Below are 21107 nucleotides of genomic sequence, written 5' to 3'. Positions count from 1 at the left end.
AAGGCAGAAATGGTGGAAACTGCAGGTAAGAATGGTGTGATTCTGACCGCAACCTACGCTCATAATGAATGTTATAAGCGAATCTGTGGAGCAGGTGGTCATCTAACTCATTTCACCAACCATCATGCTAACGAAGAGTCAAAACAAACAGGAAACATGTTCCTCTTCTTTAACTACATAGAGCAGCCTGTCTGCACATGAATTTCATCGACAACCCTCACAATGAGTGAAACGAGGAAGGAGGAGGAAGTGAGAGAGACAAGAAAGCTGAGAGTACTGTGTCTCCATGGCTTCAGGACAAGTGGCAGCTTTCTACAGAAGCAAGTCAGCAAATGGGACTCTTCTATCATAGACAAGCTTCACATGGTTGCTATTTCTTCTCTTTAATTTCACAATTGGAATGATGAAAATAGTTTCTGGATTTGATATTCGATTCTGTTTATGCATCTATAATTAGATTACACTTTCTGATCCATCACGACATTGTGTTGATTTTTTGAATATTATTTGAATATCGAAATTTATTATTATTATTTGTTGTGATTAATTATTATTATTTGTTAAGTTTCAGAAGAATCAAACGAAAGACCTAGAAGCTCTCAATTTACCTAGTACTTCTTCATCAAAATGATGAATTAGTGGGATTTTTGGCAATTGACTTTAGAAGCTATTTTCATCAACTGTACAAAATTAATGTATTTGAACAACTGAAATAGTTTACTCTTAACAATTTTCTAATTTCTCCATTTTTTCTTGGACTTCAATTTTGGAACTATAACTGGCACACTTACTGATTTTTGTGTGCAAAGTGCAGAGTTTCTTGGACGGGCTGTTTCCTGCAGGAGGAAAGTCTGATATTGAGGGAGTCTTCCCTCCTCCCTATTATGAATGGTTCCAATATAATGAGGTTTGTTCTGAGCAGATAATTGGGTTTTCTGTTGTTATGTCATTATTAGAACTAATAATGTGCTGATTCACAAGCACCCCCATACAGGATTTTACCGAATATACTAACTTGGACAAAGGGCTTGCCTTCATTGCTGATCATATGGAGAAGAATGGGCGGCCTTTTGATGGATTGCTCGGATTTTCCCAGGTGTGTGATGCTTACCTTATAAGTGTAATGCTAGGGTAATTAGGTTGTTTTTTAGCTGAGGATTAGGGCTGTAAAACTGATTTTTCAACCTGCCTATTACACTGCAGGGGGCCACTCTGTCCGGTGCTCTTGTTGGATATCAAAGGAAGGTGAGAAGAATGATTTATCATCAGTTTTGTTTGAAACCCATTTATGAAATGGGATGATGAGAGGATATTAATTTTTTCTATTTCCAAACCCTAACTTAATCATGAGAGGAAATCATTTGTTCTATTTCAAACCCTAAAATATGTGTTGAATGACGCAGGGTATGCTGCTGAAAAACCACCCCCCTATCAAATTCATCATATCAGTCTCTGGAACCAAGTTCAGGAAGCCAGATATGTGTGAGATCTTATATTGTCCAACAATAGAGTGCCCATCTGTTCATATGATAGGTGCCAAGGATTGGTTGAAGGAACCCAGCGAAGAATTTTCACAAGCCTTCAAGGATCCCTTGGTTATCAAACACCCACAGGGCCACACTGTTCCAAGATTAGGTACTTTCTTTAATTAGAGCTACCAGATTTCTACAATCTATCAGTATTCTTAATATGTTTTCTGGATTTGATTGTATGAGCAATATTTTTTCATGAACTGATAATACTACATGATCCATCATTTCTCCTCTTATTTTAAATGACAAAAATTGTTCAGACAATCAAACCCAGAAAACAAACTAAGAAAACCCACTTTAATTCAACTTAATGATGTGAATTCAATCATTCCAGCTAAATTTCTTTTTTCCCAGTTGCTGTAGTAGCTTTTATTGATTCCTTTGTGATACAAAGAAGTTTATGTATGTGTGATACAGATGCTGAAGCAGTCAAGGAGCTGAATAAATTCTTTGATAGCTTAGTACTGAAGGAAGCAGAAGAAAAGCCTGAGAATGGACATATATTACAAAGTTCATCTGACCAATCTGCTGATTTAAGTAAAACTATATGCAATGGCTCCACCAAGGATATGGTTGATGGGATTCCACCAATATCCACGCAGACTTTACAAGCATAGAATAGTGACAATCTATGACACATAGAAAACATTGGATTAATGTTGCTGAGAAAGACTCTCTGAAAGAAGCTTTAAAGACCATTTATAGTCATATTTTCTCTAGTCTTTTATGAAATGAGGGAACGATTTCAGAATCATTGTTAGAAATAGTTTTCAATTGTTATTTAATGAGATTTAAGCACAGCTATACAGTCTTTATAGTTTTCTTTATCTGTATTTTTCATTCGAAACTCATATTTTTCAGGCGAAACTCTCCATTAGCAATTAGCTCTTTGCTGATATGAGATAACAGAAGGCAGTAATTTCAGAGTACGCTTCTATTTTCTGTTAAGTGCCCAACTTCATAACTGCTCTTTGGTAATTATTAGTTTTGTTGATGATTGGTTTTATGCTGATTTTCGGTTTTTGCAAGCATTTTTTAGTTGTTTAGTTCCATTTAATTTATAGTTGTATTGAGGAATCCTCAGACAGGCTTCAATTCTTCATTTGAAATGACATTGTGGGTTATAGAATTTGTGGTTGGGCATTGATCATATTGAACATTAACTTCTTATCCATTTCAAAATGATTCTGATTGAAGAAGATCGGAAAGATGATTCTTTTAACATGAAAAGAACCATCAATAATTGTAGAAATAAGTAATTAAGACATAGATAATTGTACCACTTTCACAAACTTTCAAGCTTCATTCGGTGTTCAGATAGCTCTGAAGAAAAACTTGTTTCTATACAATCTTGCCAACACAATGGTCAAGGAAAAGTTGTAAACATGGAAAAGAATTTGAAAATGACAAAACTTGGGAGTGTCAATGAATGTAATATAAGATTTAAAAGACCTGATAACTAAAATAACAATTTGTGAAAAGAATATTAGTTCCTGTCTATATATAGACATGGAACTTCTGATCTGAGTTCACATGATACAATTAATTTTCATAAACATAGTTACTCAAATTCTTAAATTATAAAATAGTTTTAATTTAAAATTAATTTTCAATCATTAATATCTTTTTAATAATTAGCTAACTTTAATTTAATTTTTCTAGAAGTTTTATTATTTTTCTAATTTAGAAATAACAATAATAAAATATCTAGAAGTTTCCCCAAAGTTCTTTGGAGAGGGCTGCAGACAACTCAATTGGAAGAAGCCCAAAAACAAAGACAATTTGTATAGATATTGGAGATTGTTTACTGAGAGCAGACACACATCTTCACTGCTCTTATTAATAGTACTAGTTTCAGGTTGCCTCACAATCTTATGGTATTTCACAGATTCATAGCATGTAAAATAGTTCAGCATCCTGCTCTATGAACCAGACCCAAATCAAACAAAACCAAATATCTAAAAGAAAATAGATCAGACTCCATCTATTTGTATATGTTTTGACTTGTATTTCTCTTCTCTTTTGTTCTTATTGTGTTGGAGATCCATGGTATGAATGCTCCATGTTGTTTTAGATTTATTTTTCGTTCCTATTATTGTGGGGCAATGGACAAAAAAATTAAATATCCTGGTTTGGTGCAATCTACTACCTTTGCAATAGAGTGAACTCAATCTAATGAACCTCAAATTTAAAGTTGGATACAGATTGAAAAAGGTAATTAGGGTTTGGTGTGAAGAAAGGGGGAATTCGTATGGGGATTACAATGCAACATTGGTGGGGGAGCAAGACACACGTCTTCCTCGTTGAATGGAAAACAGCAGCACCAGGCACCGTGCGACTAGGGTCTCCACGGGTGTTGTTTTGATTGCTTGGTTGAATCTCCTCTTTCATAAAGAAATCTTAGGTGATATATTTGGATTTATTGATAACAGCTTTGTTTTTCAAAATTGTATATCATATACAACTAGCTTATATATATATAATGTCGAGGGTAATTATTTTAGAGGCACTTATTTTCATTTTCATAAATTCCAACTGTGATTAAAATAATCTTGGAATTAAATGAAAATAGGCACTTCGAGAACGATTACTCTCAATATATATATATATAAAAGCTAGTGGCAATCGCGGCGCAACAGGAAAAGTATTTTTAAATTTTTTTCTATTTTTTAAGATTAGTGCCGAATTATTTATTTCTTTTTAAATACAATTGTATAAACTTACTATAAAATTATTCTTGTACATTTTATTTTTTAATTCTATATATGGTGTTTATTTGCATCACTTTAATTCAGTTTTATTTTAAGCATATTGTTACGTAAAATGTTATATTGAAGAGTAGAGTTAGAGTTAGGGTTAGGGTTAGAATTAGAGTTAGGGTTGGCATTAAGATTTAAATTGGGGTTAGTGTTAGGGTTAGGGCTATTGTTAGGGTTTGAGTTATGGTCAGGAATAGAGTTACAATTAGAGTCAGGGTTAGCATTAGGGTTAGGGCTAGGGTTATTTTTAGGATTAGGGATCTTGTTAGGGTTATAGTTAGGGTTAGGTTTAGAATTAGAGTTAGAGTTAATGTTAGGATTAGGGTTAGAATTAGGGTTACAAATATAGTTAGGGTTAGGGTTAAGGTAAGGGCAAGGGTAAGAATAAGGGTTTAGGTTATAAATATACTTAGGGTTAGGATTAGAATTAGAGTTAGGGTTTGAGTTAGAGGTAGAGTTAGAATTGGAGCTCGAATAAGGGCTAGAGTTAGAGTTGAAATTAGGGTTATAATTAGGGTTAAAATTAGGATTAGGGTTAGGGTTAAAATTAGATTTACGGTTAGAGTTAGAGAAAGGGGTAGAGAAAGTGTTAGTTTTAGGGTGATGGTTAAGGTTAGGTTTATATTTAGAGTTAGGGTTGTATATAGAGTTACATTAGGGTTAAGGTTAGGGTAAGGGTTTGAGTCAGGGTTAAGGTTGGGGTTAGGGTTAGGGCTATGGTTTTCGTCTAGATTAAAGTAAGGGTTAAGGTTAGGGTTAGATTTTTGAGTCAAGGTTAAGGTTAGAGTTAGGGTTAGGTTACGGTTTTAGTGAAGGTTAAACTAAGGATTAGGGTTAAGATTAGAGTCTAATTATGGTAGAGTATGATTTATAGTTAGAGTTATATTTAGGGTTAGAGTTAGGGGTAGGATTATGGTTAGGATTAGGGTTAGTGCTAGGATTAGAGTTATGGTTAAGGTTAGGATTAGAGTTAGGGTTAGGTTTAGAGATAGTCGTAAAGAAAGGGTTAGGGTTAGGTTTAGGGTTAAAATATGAGTTAGCCTGGTTAGGGTTATAGTTTGAGTTAGGGGCAGACAGAGGATAGGAATTATTGTTAGGATTAGGGTTTGAGTTTGAGTCAGGGTTTTAGTTAGGGTTAGGGTTAGAGTTTTGAGTCGGAGTTAAGGTTAGAGTTCAGGTTACCATTACAATTAGGATTAAAGTCCAATTATGATAGAGTAAGATTTAGGGCTACAATTAGAGGTAGGGGTAGGGTTAGAGTTATAGTTAGGTTTAGTGTTGGAGTTAGAGAAAGGGTTAGGCTTAAGGTTATTGTTAGGGTTACGTTTATATATAGAGTTGGGTATAATATTAAAGTCCAATTATGGTAGAGTTAGATTAATGGTTAGAGTTAGGGGTAGGGTTATATATAGAGCTACATTAGGGTTAAGGTTAGGGTACAAGTTTGAGTCAGGGTTAAGGTTAGAGTTAAGGCTAGGGTTAAGGTTTTAGTCAACATTAAATTTAGGGTTAGGGCTAGGGTTAGAGTCTAATTATGGTAAATTTAGATTTAGAGTTAGAGTTAGATTTAGGGTTAGAGTTAGGGGTAGGGGTAGGGTTAAGGTTAGGGTTAGTGTTAGGATAAGAGTTAGGGTTAGATTAGGATTGGAGTTAGGGTTAGGGTTAGGGTTAGAGATAGGGGTAAAGAAATGGTTAGGATCAAGGTTAGGGTTAAGGTCAGGATGATAGTTAGGGCTAGGGTTAGATTCTAATTATCGTAGAGTTAGATTTAGGGTTAGAGTTAAGGGTAGGGGTAGGGTCAAGGTTAGGGTTAGGGTTAGGGTTAGGGTTAGAGATAGGGGTAAATAAATGGTTAGGATGAGTGTTAGGGTTAGGGTTAGGTTTAAGATTAGGATCACAGTTAGGGTTAGAGATAGGGGTAGAGAAAGGGTTAGGGTTAGGGTTAGGGTCAGGGTCAGGGTTAGGTTTGACATTAGAATATAAGTTAGGGTTAGAGTCTAAGTTATAATTAGGGTTATAGTTTGAGTTAGGAGTAGACAATTCCTTAGAATTATGGTTAGGGTTAGGGTTAGGGGATAAAGTAGGACCGTGATTAAAGTTACAGTTAGTGTTGCATGTAGAGTTACATTTAGGAGGGAAGCTTGTTCTCGTTAGACAGGCCTCTTACCATAATGGAGCAATATAAGGATTACAATATTCCTTAAGTATTTTTATGATTTTATCAGTTAGGTTTATAAATAGACCATTGGATAATGTTAATTATGCTTAGCATGAATAGTGTACAATAAAGGGCTAGTAAATGTTATTGAGGTAATGATTACACTTAAAATGAGTATAAAATGAATATTTTTAGTGTTATATTTAGGGTTAGAGTTAGGGGTAGGGGTAGGGTTAAGGTTAGGGTTAGTGTTAGGATTAGAGTTACGGTTAAGTTAGGATTAGAGTTAACGTTAGGCTTAAGGTTGGGGTTAGAGATTGGGGTAAATAAAGGGTCAGGATTAGGGTTAGGGTTAGGGTAAGGGTCAAGGTTAGGTTTAGTGTTAGAATATAAGTTAGGTTAGAATTTAAGTTACAATTAGGGTTATAGTTTGAGTTAGGGGTAGAGGAAGCATTAGAATTATGGTTAGGGTTAGGGTTAGGGGATAAAGTAGGACTGTGGTTAGAGTTACAACTAATGTTGCATTTACAGTTATATCTAGGAGGGTAGCTGCTTGTCGTTAGACACGCCTCTTAGAATTAAAGAGCAATATAAGGATTACAATGTTCCTTAAGTAGTTTTATAATTTTATTAGTTATATTTATAAATAGACCATTTGTTAATGTTAATTATGCTTAGCATGAATAGTGTACCTACAAACACAAAGGTCAAGGAAAAACATTTCAAATATTTGCAAGTATAGTCGAGAAGAATTTGAGCTAAAAAGTTAAATCATTTATTTATTATGCTGATACATAGATGAAAGGAGAACTATATCTCCTAGTACAATTATTTAGATGAAGTAATAAGTGAAAAAATGAAAGATGAGAAATCATCATATGGACCAGGTGCACAGTTCTCCATAATGATGTAAGTGCATCACATATTCTTCAGAGATTAAAATTGCATTACGACCTTTGTTCGTAATATGATCATCATAGACCTCTTTCATCATGGGTGGAAATGCATTTACTTTTGCAAAAGTGTTGAATACGTATTTGGCAACATCTTCCATCTCCATTATCTCTATCTCTTGTACATGATCAATTGATAAAGTTGCATTCTCAAGTGCTTTTACCATAGTTGCAAAACATTGTTTAATTATTCGTGCACACTTCTAAAACTCTATCTCGAAAAAATGATTTGGTCATATAGAAGAAGTTGGGCTCATGTCAATAATGCTTGACTATCTATCAGAGGCTGCTATGCCTGAAACAAATCATGGAAAACAATTTAGAAAGCATTAGCACCAATAAAAAAGAAGAATAAATGCATAGTTAATGAGAGGGACATAAATTTTAAATCAATAATGGTTTTGAAAAAACATAATAGGTCACTTAGTATAATCAACTATGGAGAAAATGAATATAAAAACCTAATTGTATTAGAATTGGTAATGAAATTTTGGGTACAGAAACATGGTAATATTATTACCTTTGAAGGATAGTGAAGAATATACAAACATACTTTTCAAATATTGAGTAGTAATGTATTGGTTGAAATTCATGAAGCATAATCATTTTGATTTATTTCAATCGAAGAAGGTCTTTATAATTTGAATTAATGTTATAGCTACCTTAATTTGAGGACCCAATTGATGATCATAGTTTAAAATTACAAATTGGAGAATTAGTAAAATTAAATTTCAGCCTAATCATACTTGCAACCATTAAAAAGTGCAAATAATAAGGTTATAATGTTGCATTGAGCATATCTAATTATAGTTGTCATTAATTGTGGAATATAAACTATCAATGTAATAATAAGAATAACAACATAATAGTTCATGATGATAATAACATAATGTAGTAGAACAAATAAATCTTTATTATTAAATAGTATGTTTGAAAACATCAATGATTTTCAAGACTTCTCAATCTACATTCTTCTACTTTTCTCTTTGAAAGTTGTTTCCCACTTTTCATTTTCTCATAGAGGTCATATGTAAACAGTGGCATTATCCTCAAACCTTCTAGTGACTTAACACGAGATATGGCCACAAATGTCAATCCTACTCTTTCTCTTGGACCTATGTCAATTGTGGCTTTTGAAAGAGTTAGCCCTTGAGATTTGTGAATAGTCAACGCCCATGCCAACCTTAATGGTAGTTGGAAGGTCCTACCCCTTTGCAATGGAGCTATTGATATTATGTTTGGATGATGATCATCAAATGGTACTCTAGAATAATTATCAAATTCAATTGTAACATATGCTGGTGGCTTAGGTGGAGCAATTCCTGGTTTGTAGACAATATTTTTGATATATCGCAACGATCCATTCACAAGACCAACTTCTATCCATAGATTTTTAGTCAACATTACTCTTGCATTTTTACTTATCAATAACTCTGTATCAAGTTCCTCATTTGGGAAATCTTCATTTCCATTACCATTCCTTGACTTGGTTGCAAGGCTATGTGCAACTGGATGTCTTAAAGAATACAACATCCTCATGTTATGGTTATGAACATTGTCATTTGTAGAGAATAAATGCACTGTCTTATCAAACTCATCATTGCTTGCAACATCTAATCTTATAGGTGTTCTTGTCATGAGCAAGTTCCAGTCATCTATTTGTGGATTGGCATCTTTGATATTTGTGAGAAGTTGACGAAATCTTTTTTGTTGGATATTTTCTCCATCTTTCCTAAATACTTTACCTAGTGTAACCACTATCTTGAATTCCTGCCATAATAACTTTTCCCACCTATTGCTATCATATGCTGGTCTATCATTAACATGAGGTAATTGCCCCAAATCACCAACTAAAATAATAGATACACCTAAAAGATAGTTGTAAAATTTTAATTTACATAAATAAAGTAAAATCGAAAGATATACATTCTATATGACCAATTTTAATAATAATTAAGAGACATTAATAACACCATGTGTTGTAAGGAAAGGGATACCTCTAAAGCTTATGTTTGTTTTATGTGGGAAGGCTTGTCTAAGTTGACTATCTATATTTTCCAGCATATTCTAGCCAATGAAGCTCATTTCATCAATCAAAATATATGTGATATTTTGCATCTCTTGTTGAAAGCTTGTAAGTCTTGTCCCTTGTAATTGGGAAAAATTTGTAATTGGAATCCGTAACTTTGAATGAATGGTAGATGCTCCTATATTGAAAGTTTCAACTCCAGTTAGTGCAAGCAATAGAAGTGGAGAAGGATTTTTCATCGATGGCATCTGAAGAGATTGATTGATGGCACTAATTAGATAAGACTTTCTCATTCCCATTGTTCCTTGAATTATCATAAATAAAGGATTTTCCACTTGATTGCTATGGTAGTGTGTTAGAATAATGTCAACTGCCTTTTGTTGCTTGTGATTGAGAGTTGTAAAGTTGATGCACTGTGGAATGTCATCATACATAAGACATCCATGCTTTTTCATTTCAGGTATGAATTTTATTGCTCGGATTTTCTCCTCTTCAGTTTGATATTCACTGCACCGATTTGTATTTCTATCAATATCTCTCCTTCCCAACATGTCAATTTCAAAAATTGGCATATGTTGACCACGGTGTAACCCAGATATTATTTCCCACTCATGTTTTGTAATATTTTCTTGAATGGCTCCATTATCTTCCATCTCTGAATACTTGAAGGTTCATCATTTTGTGCATGTTCTTGCCTTTGGACATGCCAAGGATTGTAGTTGAATGAGTCCCAATTTTCCTTTATAGTTTCATCACCATGACCAATGTCTCTCTCAACATTACTAAAAGGTTTGTATAGTATCAACTCAGATAAACAAAAGTCCACACATTTATCAGAATCTCATGGAGGAATAGTAAAATGCCTAGGGAAAAACTCTAACAATAGCTACTTTCTTTCTTGGGCTCCATTTATTATCTCCTCTTCTTTTGGGATTATATATCTAGGACCTTGCTGCATCAATCAAACTGATACCTTCCATAGAAAGTGGTCCTATTTTATAACCATCAACAAAATATTTTGTGAGTTCTTCCTCATTTCCATCATCATTAATTACCACGGGTTTGAAAACTTCACGTGAGACATTTAGATTAACAAACTTTCTGCTACACTCCACCAACGAAAGTTGTAATAATATATGACATGTTTCTTGAGCTCCAATATCTCTTTTTTTAACTATCTCAGTTAAAAGCTTTCTATATGCCTGTGATGCCAAATCATCGGGATTTTCAAGATTTGAAAGATGCATCAACATTTGTTGATATGTTTCAGAGCTTTTCTCTACTTTTACTGCATACTTTAAAATATATTTGATAATTGCATGTCTTGAAAGGATAGGTTGCCAATCAATGTTAGCCCTCCACAATTGCAGTATGTACCGATTGTGTGTATTAACTCTATCATCATTTCTTGCTAGTTAAAATTTTCTCTCACCCGAATCTACATCTATGTATAACTTTGACCTATCCAAATTTAATTTCCAAGGAGCATTATACCTGAAACATTGGTGAATACATATCTTGTCAATCCAACTTGTTGAAAAAGGTGAAATAGATAATTTAGATATAAGTTTTTTGGAATTTGATTAACCTGCAAACCATGCATCCTCTTTTTTTACGAAGGCATGCTCCCTCCTTATAGACCATGTGTCTTTCAACACAATTGACTATCTATTCATAATCTTGATCTATATCCATCTCAGCGCGATGTGTTGTATTCTTGAGGCATGGATGCTGACCAAAATTTTGGAATACCTAAAAATGATAATTTATATATTATTCTATTGGATTGAGGTGAGAAACACATATTAATATTTAACTCATTTATAATATGAAACTTACATGTATATTTCTTTGATGTGGATCATGTCTACGATTCCATGCATGAATAATGGAGTCAAAATATCTCTCTGCACTTTTTCATTCATCCTCATTTAACCAATTAATAGTATCCATATTTGGTGCCCCTTTAAGCCATAAGAAGCTGTGAACATGAGGTGAGCCATGATGTTGCCACTCATATCTACACCAAAAGTCCTTTACTTTCATACCTTTTTAAAGTATTTCTTTCTTGAATATTGTATTCCTTAAGTGCATGTTGTTAGTCTCAAAATGGTTTTGACATTTGAATGCCAACACACTTAACCATTTTTTACATTGGAGCTAAGCCAAAACATAAGCCGAGTCAAGAAATCCAATAGGTTTCGAGTGATCTTCAGGTGCCGAGCAGCCTTCAGGTGCTGAGTGATCTTCAGGTGCCGAGTAGCCTTCAAATGCCGAGTGAAGATCAGGTGTCGAGTGAAGAACAAGTGTCAAATGACTTTAGGTGCCGAGCATGATACAAGTGCCGAGTGATATTTGAGTGCCGAGTCACAGACGATGCCGAGCAATACAAAAATGCAACAAGAGCTGAGTATGCTAGTTTGTTACATGTGCCAAGCATCTGGAATCAGTAAGTGTCGAGCAACACAGAATGCACATATGAGTTTGTAACTTAACTAATTTAGTAGTGAACCATTTTCATGGCCGACATATGACGAATCTCGAAGGATTAAATAATTAGATCGAATATTTTGTATTTCCTATGCAATCTACATACAGCCAATAAGAAAAATGGAGAAGGCATGCAACCAATAATAAAAGTGCAAGGAATGAGCGAGAAACAGAGATTCAATGTGGATCGTAGATCCACATCTAACCCTAAGTCTTCGAAAGTCTTTATAAGGAAGACAAAAACTCATTGTATAAAAAAAGATGGACGAAGGTGTGTAAGGAAAACTATTTTCAGAGTGAAGAATATCAGATCTCAAAGGATCAAGATTAGAGAAAGTAGATCAAGTGCTTGTATTCAACAATCAAAGGATTGTAAGCTATCAAGTTTATTACACCTAATACTCTCTAGCAATTGTATTAGAAAGGAAACCCTATGGTGATAGGTTAGCTTAACAGCTATTTTGTAAATCCTTTAACAGGGTAACACTTCATGTAAAGTGTTTGTAAATCCTTTAACCAGGTCACTATTGATACAATGTAAAGCCTTTAACAGGGCAGATCATTAGAAGTGGTCAAACATTATTGCTGCAGTAATTTTGTGGGTATCATCCCCACCCCATTTTTACCTTCTTATTCCTGGAGGGTTTTTGGGTTACCAAAATTTCAAGTGTTATGTGGTGATGCATATGTATTTTTCATAATTGCTTAATGTTGATATGCATGCATGTACATTTCAATATTATGTTATTAAGGATTAGAGAAAAATAGGTAAGAAGCTAATACTTCTGATTCACCCCCCCTCTCAGAAGCATTCTTTCCATTAAGATATTTCAACAATTGGTATCAAACCTGCAAGATTCTCACAAGAAGAAGTCTAACAACTTGGAGAAAAAGGTTTGAATATGGAAGTCTTCAAACTTGGAAAGATTATTGACAATCAAGTGATTGATGTGCAACTGGCTCTACACAAAGTAGAGGAGGCAAGGGAGGAACTAAGAAAAACCTTGAAAAGAAGAAAGGATATAGCCATAGCTGAAAATGATACAAACTACAAGGAGATGGATACCACAAAATTGTTTGTCAATAGAGACACTAAAGAGTTTGATGTAGCAATAGGAGAACTGATGGAGAAAAACAAAGTTCAAGCAGATGAGATAAGATCTCTCAAGATGGAACATGAATCACAGGCCATAATGTTATCTGAAATCGCTGAACAAAAGAAAAGAGCAGTTGAAGATAGAGTCATGATGGAAGATGACAAAAGAAATCTTGCAAATAGACTTGAAGAAAAATGTACTGAACTAACAACGATCTCAAACATGCAGATGGATACACTTGCCCAAATGATGAACCTTCATCATGAACTCAATATGAAAGATATTGAGATCTCTACTTTGAAGATGCAGAATGAACAACTGGTGAATGAATTGAACAAATAAAAAGAGGTAGAAGAGAATCTAAACAAGTCAAATGAAGCCATCAAATACTTTGAACAATTGATGAAATTTCCAAGATCAGCCCATGATACATCAGGACTTGGATACAACAGCACTGAAATTGAGGAATCATCAAAGAATGTTGAGCAAAAAGGTGACAAAGGTAAGGATTCTAAACCCATTTGTCATTACTGTAATAAAAAGGGGCATACTGCTAATATTTGCAGGAGTAGAAGATTCAATCAACAAAACACACCCAAGAGCAAGAGTTACTATCACAAGTGCAACATGCAAGGACATATGACACAAGATTGCAAATCCAAAGTCACAAGGACACAAAGATTTGATGGACATTGTCATAATTGTAAGAAGTATGGACATAGAGCATTTGAATGCAGATCAAAGCCTATGTGGGCATCAAATCAACTAAAAAAACAAAAGGAAATGAAAGTCAGTACCATTTGGATTACAACACCAGGTACAACTATCATTATTGTCAGGAATATGGACATATACCCCAGAACTGCATAAGAACACATTTCAAAGGGAACTATAAAAGATGGTTGAACCAAACCACATGTTTTAGTTGCTTGAAAATTGGTCATATCAGCAGAAACTGTCCTACAAGGTCCAAAGCACCAAAAACTAAATCCAAAAAAGAAAATAAGGGCAAAAAAAAGATTGATGTCAAGAAAATAAGAAGACAAATGAATAAGACTTGGAAGAAGAAAGATGAGTGTGGCACATCAAGTGCATGGATCACTTCATCCAATGGGTCAAGTGATCACACTTTATCAAACTAAGCATAAGAGAAGTGTATGGGACTGATATAAAAAGTTACATCATACATCAGTCCCAAGATAAAGAAGTACTAAAAAGTAGAAATAAGCATGAAACAAGATGCCAAGACAAAATCTTAAATGATGATGCCAAGCTATCTTTGGATGTCGAGTAAAACTCCAATACATGTCGAGTTCCTAATAGTGACCGAGTTGATAGCTAATGCCGAGTTGAGTAACTCCTATGGAAGCTGAATGAAGTGGAAATGTAGTGCAAGCTGAGTAATGTCAAAAATTATTCAGAGGTTGAGTTTGTAGTTGATCATTTAATGCGATGGAAATAGGGTATATTATCGCGATTTTAATCATTCTTCCTCATCGCGATCAAGAAGCAAAGAAGAGAAAGAGAGCAGAGCGACTTCATAATAGCGAATCTAGCATTCCAAGCAGATTGCAACCTCTTACAATGCATTTTCATCAATCTTGAGGTATTTTCATTTGTGCTGAGCTACGCAATTTCATATTTCTATGAAAAGGAAACCCTAGTTTACATAAATGGCTTCGAGTTCTAAGACAACCCAGGACAAAGAATCGTTTGAAGTCCAACTAGTATCTAATGAGGTTAGGCAACCTAATTTTTGCTCTGTCCCTGAAGTTGCATACAAAAATGATCCTGCCGGAGCCCTTTCTTGCATACCTCCAAATGTTGTTATGGTTTAGGATGTAAGGAGATGTTACAATTGCAAGATAGGAGCCATAGGAGGCATGGAAATAAGAGAAGCCTATGGGAAGTTGTGTGTTGATGGAGTCTTGAAAGATGAATACAAAATTGCTAAAAAGAATGGTTTAATAGGAGTTTTGAGTTTTTCTACCATATTTAAAACAGAATGGATTAGACTTGTGTTGAGCAAAATTCATGATGGTAGTCTGTGGTTAGAAGATGTCCCTGTCAAAATCAAAAAAAGAATCATTCATAGGGTAACTAGATATCCTACCCTAGATCGGTTCAAAACCTTGAGAAGTGAATCCAAGGAGGTTATTGAAAAGAACACAGGTGCTCAGTGGATTAAAAGAGGAATGATAATTCACACCATTCAGGATCCTCTAGTTGAGTTTTTTGTTAGAGTTATTACCCACAAACTCTACCAATCCAGTAGACTCAATAGTGTTCCATGTATTGCAGTAGATGTAGGCTACAAATTGGTGAAAAAGGATCATACTTATGATCTTGCAAAATTGCAACTACAACAAATCAATGAAAACCTAACAACCATAAGAAGGACAAAGGGTGCTCAATGTAAATTTGGAGCAATTTTGGTTTGTGTATTCTTTTATGTTCAGAATGAATTTCCCTCTTTTGGAAAAGTTACATGGAGAAGTGATAGAACTATCATATCCCAAATTAATGAATATATAGAACAAATGGGAGACAATTTTGATACTTTGATGACAAGCTATTTTGAGGATTTTAAGAAATCCATGAAGCAAAGGGTGAGAATACCAGTTTCCTTAGTGGAAAAACATATTAATGATATATGCTTCTTAGTTGATATTGACTTCACCTATATCCAAGCAGCAATTCCAAGGGTGAGATGGCTAAGGTCATTTGGTTATGAGATTAACATAGATGAAGCATCTGCAGCCATAACTGCATTGTTGGCAGAAGAGACAGATAAGAGTGCCCCACACTTTGGCACTTATGATGTGGTAAGGTCAAAGATAACTATGGAATTAAAAACTACCTCCACATTGAAGAAGAAAGATAAATTGATGAATCAAATTAAGAAGAAATTTCGTGAAGGAATAGAGGTTGAAGCAGAAGAAAAAGATGATGATGACAATGATGATGATGAGGATGAACAAGAGCAAGGCCCAATAGAATTAACTCTAGGCCTAGGTGAGGACAAGGAGAAAGGTGTTGAGGAAGAAGAAGCCAAGGAAGCACCAACCCAAGCTAAGCCAAAGAAGAGAAAGGCAATAGAACAATCTCTAGCTCAGCCCACACCAAAGAAAATTGCCATTCCATCACCCCAAAAGCCAACAACCAGAGCTGCAATGAGGGCCTCCACACAAAAAGTTAAAGAGGAAGCCAAAAAGAAGAAAACAATCAAGAAGACACAGGAAGAGCCAAGGAAAAGAAGAAAATATGTGGCTCAACCTGATACTAATGAAGAAGATCAATCTGAAAAGGTAAGCCATTTTTCAATTGATACATTATGTAAACAGATTGTAAATGGAGACTTAAGAAACATAAATAAAGTTGATTTCAATAAGTTCACTAAAGATGAACAAAATAAAATAGAAAAATCAGTTTATGGAATGATGGCACAATTCAAGTATATTCCTCTTGAACTAGATGGACAATTGCCAAATGAACTGTCTAAAATTGTAGAAGATAGATGGCATTTTTGTTTGAAAATGGAGAAGGAGATGAGAGAATCAACCCTAGCAAGCATACTATCTGATTTGACTAAGGAGAAAATAGAGAAAGTAGTCAAAAGGCATAATACTAGGTTTACACCTAAGTATAGGGCATTCTTCATTCTCCAAAACAAAATGGAAGAAATTGTACAAAGAACAACAAAATCATGGAAGAACTTGTACAAAAAGATTGAAGATTTTCTTGAAGAAGAATAGAAGGAAGAAGCTACTGCTCCACCAGAAGAAAGAAGAAAAAGGAGAGAAGAGAAGACAAAAGTAGAGCAAGGTAGAGAAGAAAAGAAGGAAGAAGAAAATAAACAAGAAGAAGAAAAGAAGGAAGAAGAAAAGAAAGAAACAGAGGAGAAGACACAAAAGCAAGATGAAACGGCAATAGTTGAGCAAGAGCAGCAACAAGAGCAGAGTGTGCAAGACACACAATTGCCACCTTCTAGCCCTCCTCATGTACCCATCACACCTACATAAACTGTAACAATACAAGATGTTCCTGACACTTCTGCTCAGAATATCAATCCATTAACTAGAGAAGATCTCAAAAGAATCCTTGACCAATCCATGCAACAAGCAAGATTATGTGTAGATCCAGTATTAGTCAGTATGGATGAATTACAAAAACTAGTAGAAAACATAGTTAGAGATAAGGTGAATCCACAAGAACCACCTTCCTTCATCTCTACAGCTACTGGTGGTCAACTTCAAATGCCAACAGTTGTTTCATCAGGCATAGTGGACACAACAATACAAAAGTCGAGTGCAGCAGTAGACAAAGAAGTTAAACAAATAGGATAGACTATTACATTTGATCCTATAGCACAAACACAAGGTGCACTTCCTAAAATTACAATAATTGATCAAGGTAGACAGCAGGAGGAGAAAATAAAGGAAACCCCTAAAGAGCAGGAGGCAATACAAACATTGATAAATTTGCCTACCTCAGGGACTCTTTCACAAAAGCCATTACAAATATCAGCACCAGGATCAAGTTCTACAAAAGTTGCAAGGGTACTCACTATGGAGACCCTGAACTAGATGAGGAGATAGTCATACCAAGTTATGAATCAAAAACAATAAACATTGATCAAATCAATAAGGTGCAGGAAGCATTAAATAGAAGAAAGAGGCGAGAGATACTCAGGAAAGAGTATCAACAAAAACAAACTTTACATGAAATTAAAGACATATTTATGGATGCTTTCATTATTCAATCACCAGATGAGTCCATGCATATAATGGAACAATTGACGTATATTTTTGACCAGGTGACAAATGTAGACCAAGAGACCAATGCAAAACTTATGGAATGGTCTGAAAAAAAATTTCAAAGGAAAGTTAATGAGAAAATATCTAGTGAAATAGCACTTTTAGAGATTGAATTGGCAAAGGTCATAGACAAAGTGAAAAAGGTACTTGAGAATATATTCTCATTGTACAAAAAGTTGTGTGACTTTTCATACTTCACACAGGAGACAAGCCAAAAGATAATGACCATGGAGAGGAATTTGAATATTTCAAGCATGTAGCTACCCAAAGATCCAACCCAAAGTGAGAAGCATTTTTCTCAAACACTTCACACTCAAAAAGAAATAGCTATATTAACAGCAGAAGAGGCCACCATCAAGGCAAAATTGATACAGCTCCAATCCTCCATTACCCCACATTTAGAAGTACTCCATAAAGAATAGGTCTATGCTGAAGCTTTTCTCAAGAAAGATCCTAATCTTTCTACTTCAAAAGGACTTATTCACCTTGCTTCAGAGATGGCCATCTAGCAAAGTCATTGGAATTTGCTTTACATAATTGGGATGCAGCTCTCAGGATGATTATGGAGGTAAACAACACATTTTTGGTGAAATATGGTCTTAACCCTTAAAACCCTTTGACATAAGTGTCAAAAAGGGGGAGAGAAGATGAAAAGGGGGAGGCAAGATGAGATGGTGAAGACAAGATAAAAAGGGAATTTAATAGGGGGAGACAAGATAAAAGGGGAGCATGAGATAAAAGGGGAGTTACAACAATTTTGAGGTATATATTGTATATTACAAAATTTTGATCAAGGTTTTAAAACCTTAATGTACTCATAAGCTCAGTTAAGTATTTTTGTCACTCATGTCAAAGGGGGAGATTTTAAGTCTCAAAATGGTTTTGACATTTGAGTGCCAACACACAAGTTCCATTTTCTACATTGGAGCCGAGCCACAACATAATCCGAGTTAGGAAATCCAATAGGTGCCGAGTGATCTTCAAGTGCCGAGTAGCCTTCAAGTGCTGAGTGATCTTCAGGTGCTAAGTAGCCTTAGGTGCCGAGTGAAGAAAAAGTGCTGAATGACTTTAGGTGCCGAGCATGATACAAGTGCTGGGTGATATTTGAGTGCCGAGTCACAAATGATGCCAAGCAATAAAAAAATGCAACAGGAGCCGAGTAAGCTAGTTTGTTACATGTGTCGAGCATCTAGAATCAGTAAGTGCCGAGCAACACATAATGCACATATGAGTTTGTAACTTCACTATTTTAGTAGTGAACTATTTTCAAGGCCGACATATGAAGAATCTCGAAGGATTAAATAATTAGATCAAATCTTTTGTATTTCCTATGTAATCTACATGCAACTAATAAGAAAAATGGAGAAGGCATGCAACCAATAATAAAAGTGCAAGGAATGAGCAGGAAACAGAGATTCAATGTGGATTGTAGATCCACATCTAACCCTAAGTCTTCGAATATCTTTATAAGGAAGACAAAAACTCATTGTATAAAAAAAGATGGATGAAGGTGTGTAAGGAAAACTATTTTTAAAGTGAAGAATATCAGATCTCAAAGGACCAAGATCAGAGAAAGCAAATCAAGTGCCTGTATTCAGCAATCAAAGGATTGTAAGCTATCAGGTTTATTACACCTAATACTCTCTAGCAATTGTATTAGAAAGGAAACCCTATGGTGATAGGTTAGCTTAACAGCTATTTTGTAAATCCTTTAATAGGGTAACACTTCATGTAAAGTGTTTGTAAATCCTTTAACCAGGTCACTATTGATACAGTGTAAAGCCTTTAATATGGTTGATCATTAGAAGTGGTCAAACATTATTGCTGCAGTAATTTTGTGGATATCATCCCCACCCCAGTTTTACCTTCTTATTCCTAGAGGGTTTTTGGGTTACCAAAATTTCAAGTGTTATGTGGTGATGCACATGTGTTTTTCATAATTCCTTAATGTTGATATGTATGCATGTACATTTCAATATTATGTTATTAAGGATTAGAGAAAAATAGTTAAGAAGCTAATACTTCTAATTCACCCCCCCTCTCAAAAGCATTCTTTCCATTAAGATATTTCAACACATGTAATAAGTGACTATATATGGATAGTCGATGATATTCTACCTTCTCCATTTTTGAGCCTATTGTGGATAAGCAGGTGGTGTACCAAGCATTAGTTCATGTAAATCAAGCCATTGCATATCGGTTGCACTTATTGTGAAGAAAATTGTAGGTGTGCCAAACTGGTCAAGCAAGTCAGTTAATTCTACTTTATTTTTTGCCCAATATGATCTTGTTCCTCTTAGACTTGTTCCAAACCACATTAGCCTATCTGCGAGATTATTAAGTGACATATTCTCCACATGTTCATGCAATTCATTAATAGTAATTGGCATTTCATATGAAAGCTCCTTTTTGCAAAAATAGATGCTAAACTTTGTGTGTGATGTCTCATTACCATGTTCTGCACAAAATACCTAAACTGTGGATGTTTTCCAAAGTGGTGATCCCTGTATTTGATCAAATGCTTTACAAATTCATGCAATTATACTCATTTCATTCTAGGCACTAACTAATCACAACTTCCATCTAGAAATAATGTTGCAAAAGCCATATCCAACAACCCAGATGTGACATACTCATTGATAGGTGATGCACCTATAGATGGCCACTCAATTAAAGTAGATGGAACAGCATCAAGATTATTAACCCAAGCATGAATTAATTTCATTTTCCTTTGAGCATTAGGTGGCCTTGAAGCCATAGAGTCTATGTGCTCAATTATATTACCTTCGTCTATCTCCATGAGAGGACTTAGGAATACAACCTCATTTGCATCATAATCAAACTCCATGTGCACCGTCTTTAATCTATGAAAAATATTCTCATCTGTATCTGTAGGTAGGTCATTAAGAGAACTTTCATCTATGTAGATGACATCTACATAGAATTTATCATTTTCAACTTTGTATTTCAATGCTCTATAAACACGATCCCTATTCACAGTAAAGTTATATCATGTACCACATTGATCCCTTCTTCGAACAATAATGATTGGTAAATGATCAATTGTGTGTGGCAAGACTTTTGATAGCCGTTCAACATGCTGGGGAAAACTAATGGTATGTCCTTTATACTTATACTGACCGCCAGTTGCATGTGTAACTTGCAATATAGGGTTTACACGTGCAATCAACATCTCTTCAACCTGAGTTAAATTTGCAAGCTCTGGTGGTTGACATTTCGGATCCATATTATTTGAAGATGAAAACCTATGA

The 21107-nt window shown here is 34.8% G+C and overlaps 1 protein-coding gene across 1 annotated transcript; it reads left to right on the top strand.

Moving 5' to 3' along the window:
- Positions 1-206: 206 nt before the first annotated feature.
- On the top strand, positions 207-2332 carry LOC149535422 (uncharacterized). The gene is made up of 6 exons (XM_089804095.1): positions 207-366; positions 815-907; positions 995-1096; positions 1204-1245; positions 1404-1635; positions 1950-2332. Exons 1-6 carry the CDS (start codon positions 223-225, stop codon positions 2147-2149), a joined length of 813 nt encoding a protein of 270 aa, XP_089660221.1. The 5' UTR covers positions 207-222; the 3' UTR covers positions 2150-2332.
- Positions 2333-21107: the final 18775 nt, after the last annotated feature.

Source organism: Cupressus sempervirens, chromosome 10 (assembly GCF_028749045.1).
Source record: "Cupressus sempervirens isolate cs-2001-9-10 chromosome 10, ASM2874904v1, whole genome shotgun sequence".
NCBI lineage: Eukaryota > Viridiplantae > Streptophyta > Pinopsida > Cupressales > Cupressaceae > Cupressus > Cupressus sempervirens.
The sequence above is the reverse complement of the archived record's forward strand: the minus strand, read 5'-3'. Positions and strand labels throughout refer to the sequence as shown.

Bases quoted from the DNA above. Each gene is read 5' to 3' on its own strand.
- LOC149535422 (XM_089804095.1), top strand. From the start codon at position 223: ATGAGTGAAACGAGGAAGGAGGAGGAAGTGAGAGAGACAAGAAAGCTG. The intron at 367-814 runs GTTGCTATTTCT...TGCAAAGTGCAG, and splicing joins TCATAGACAAGCTTCACATG to AGTTTCTTGGACGGGCTGTT. The intron at 1,246-1,403 runs GTGAGAAGAATG...TGAATGACGCAG, and splicing joins TTGTTGGATATCAAAGGAAG to GGTATGCTGCTGAAAAACCA.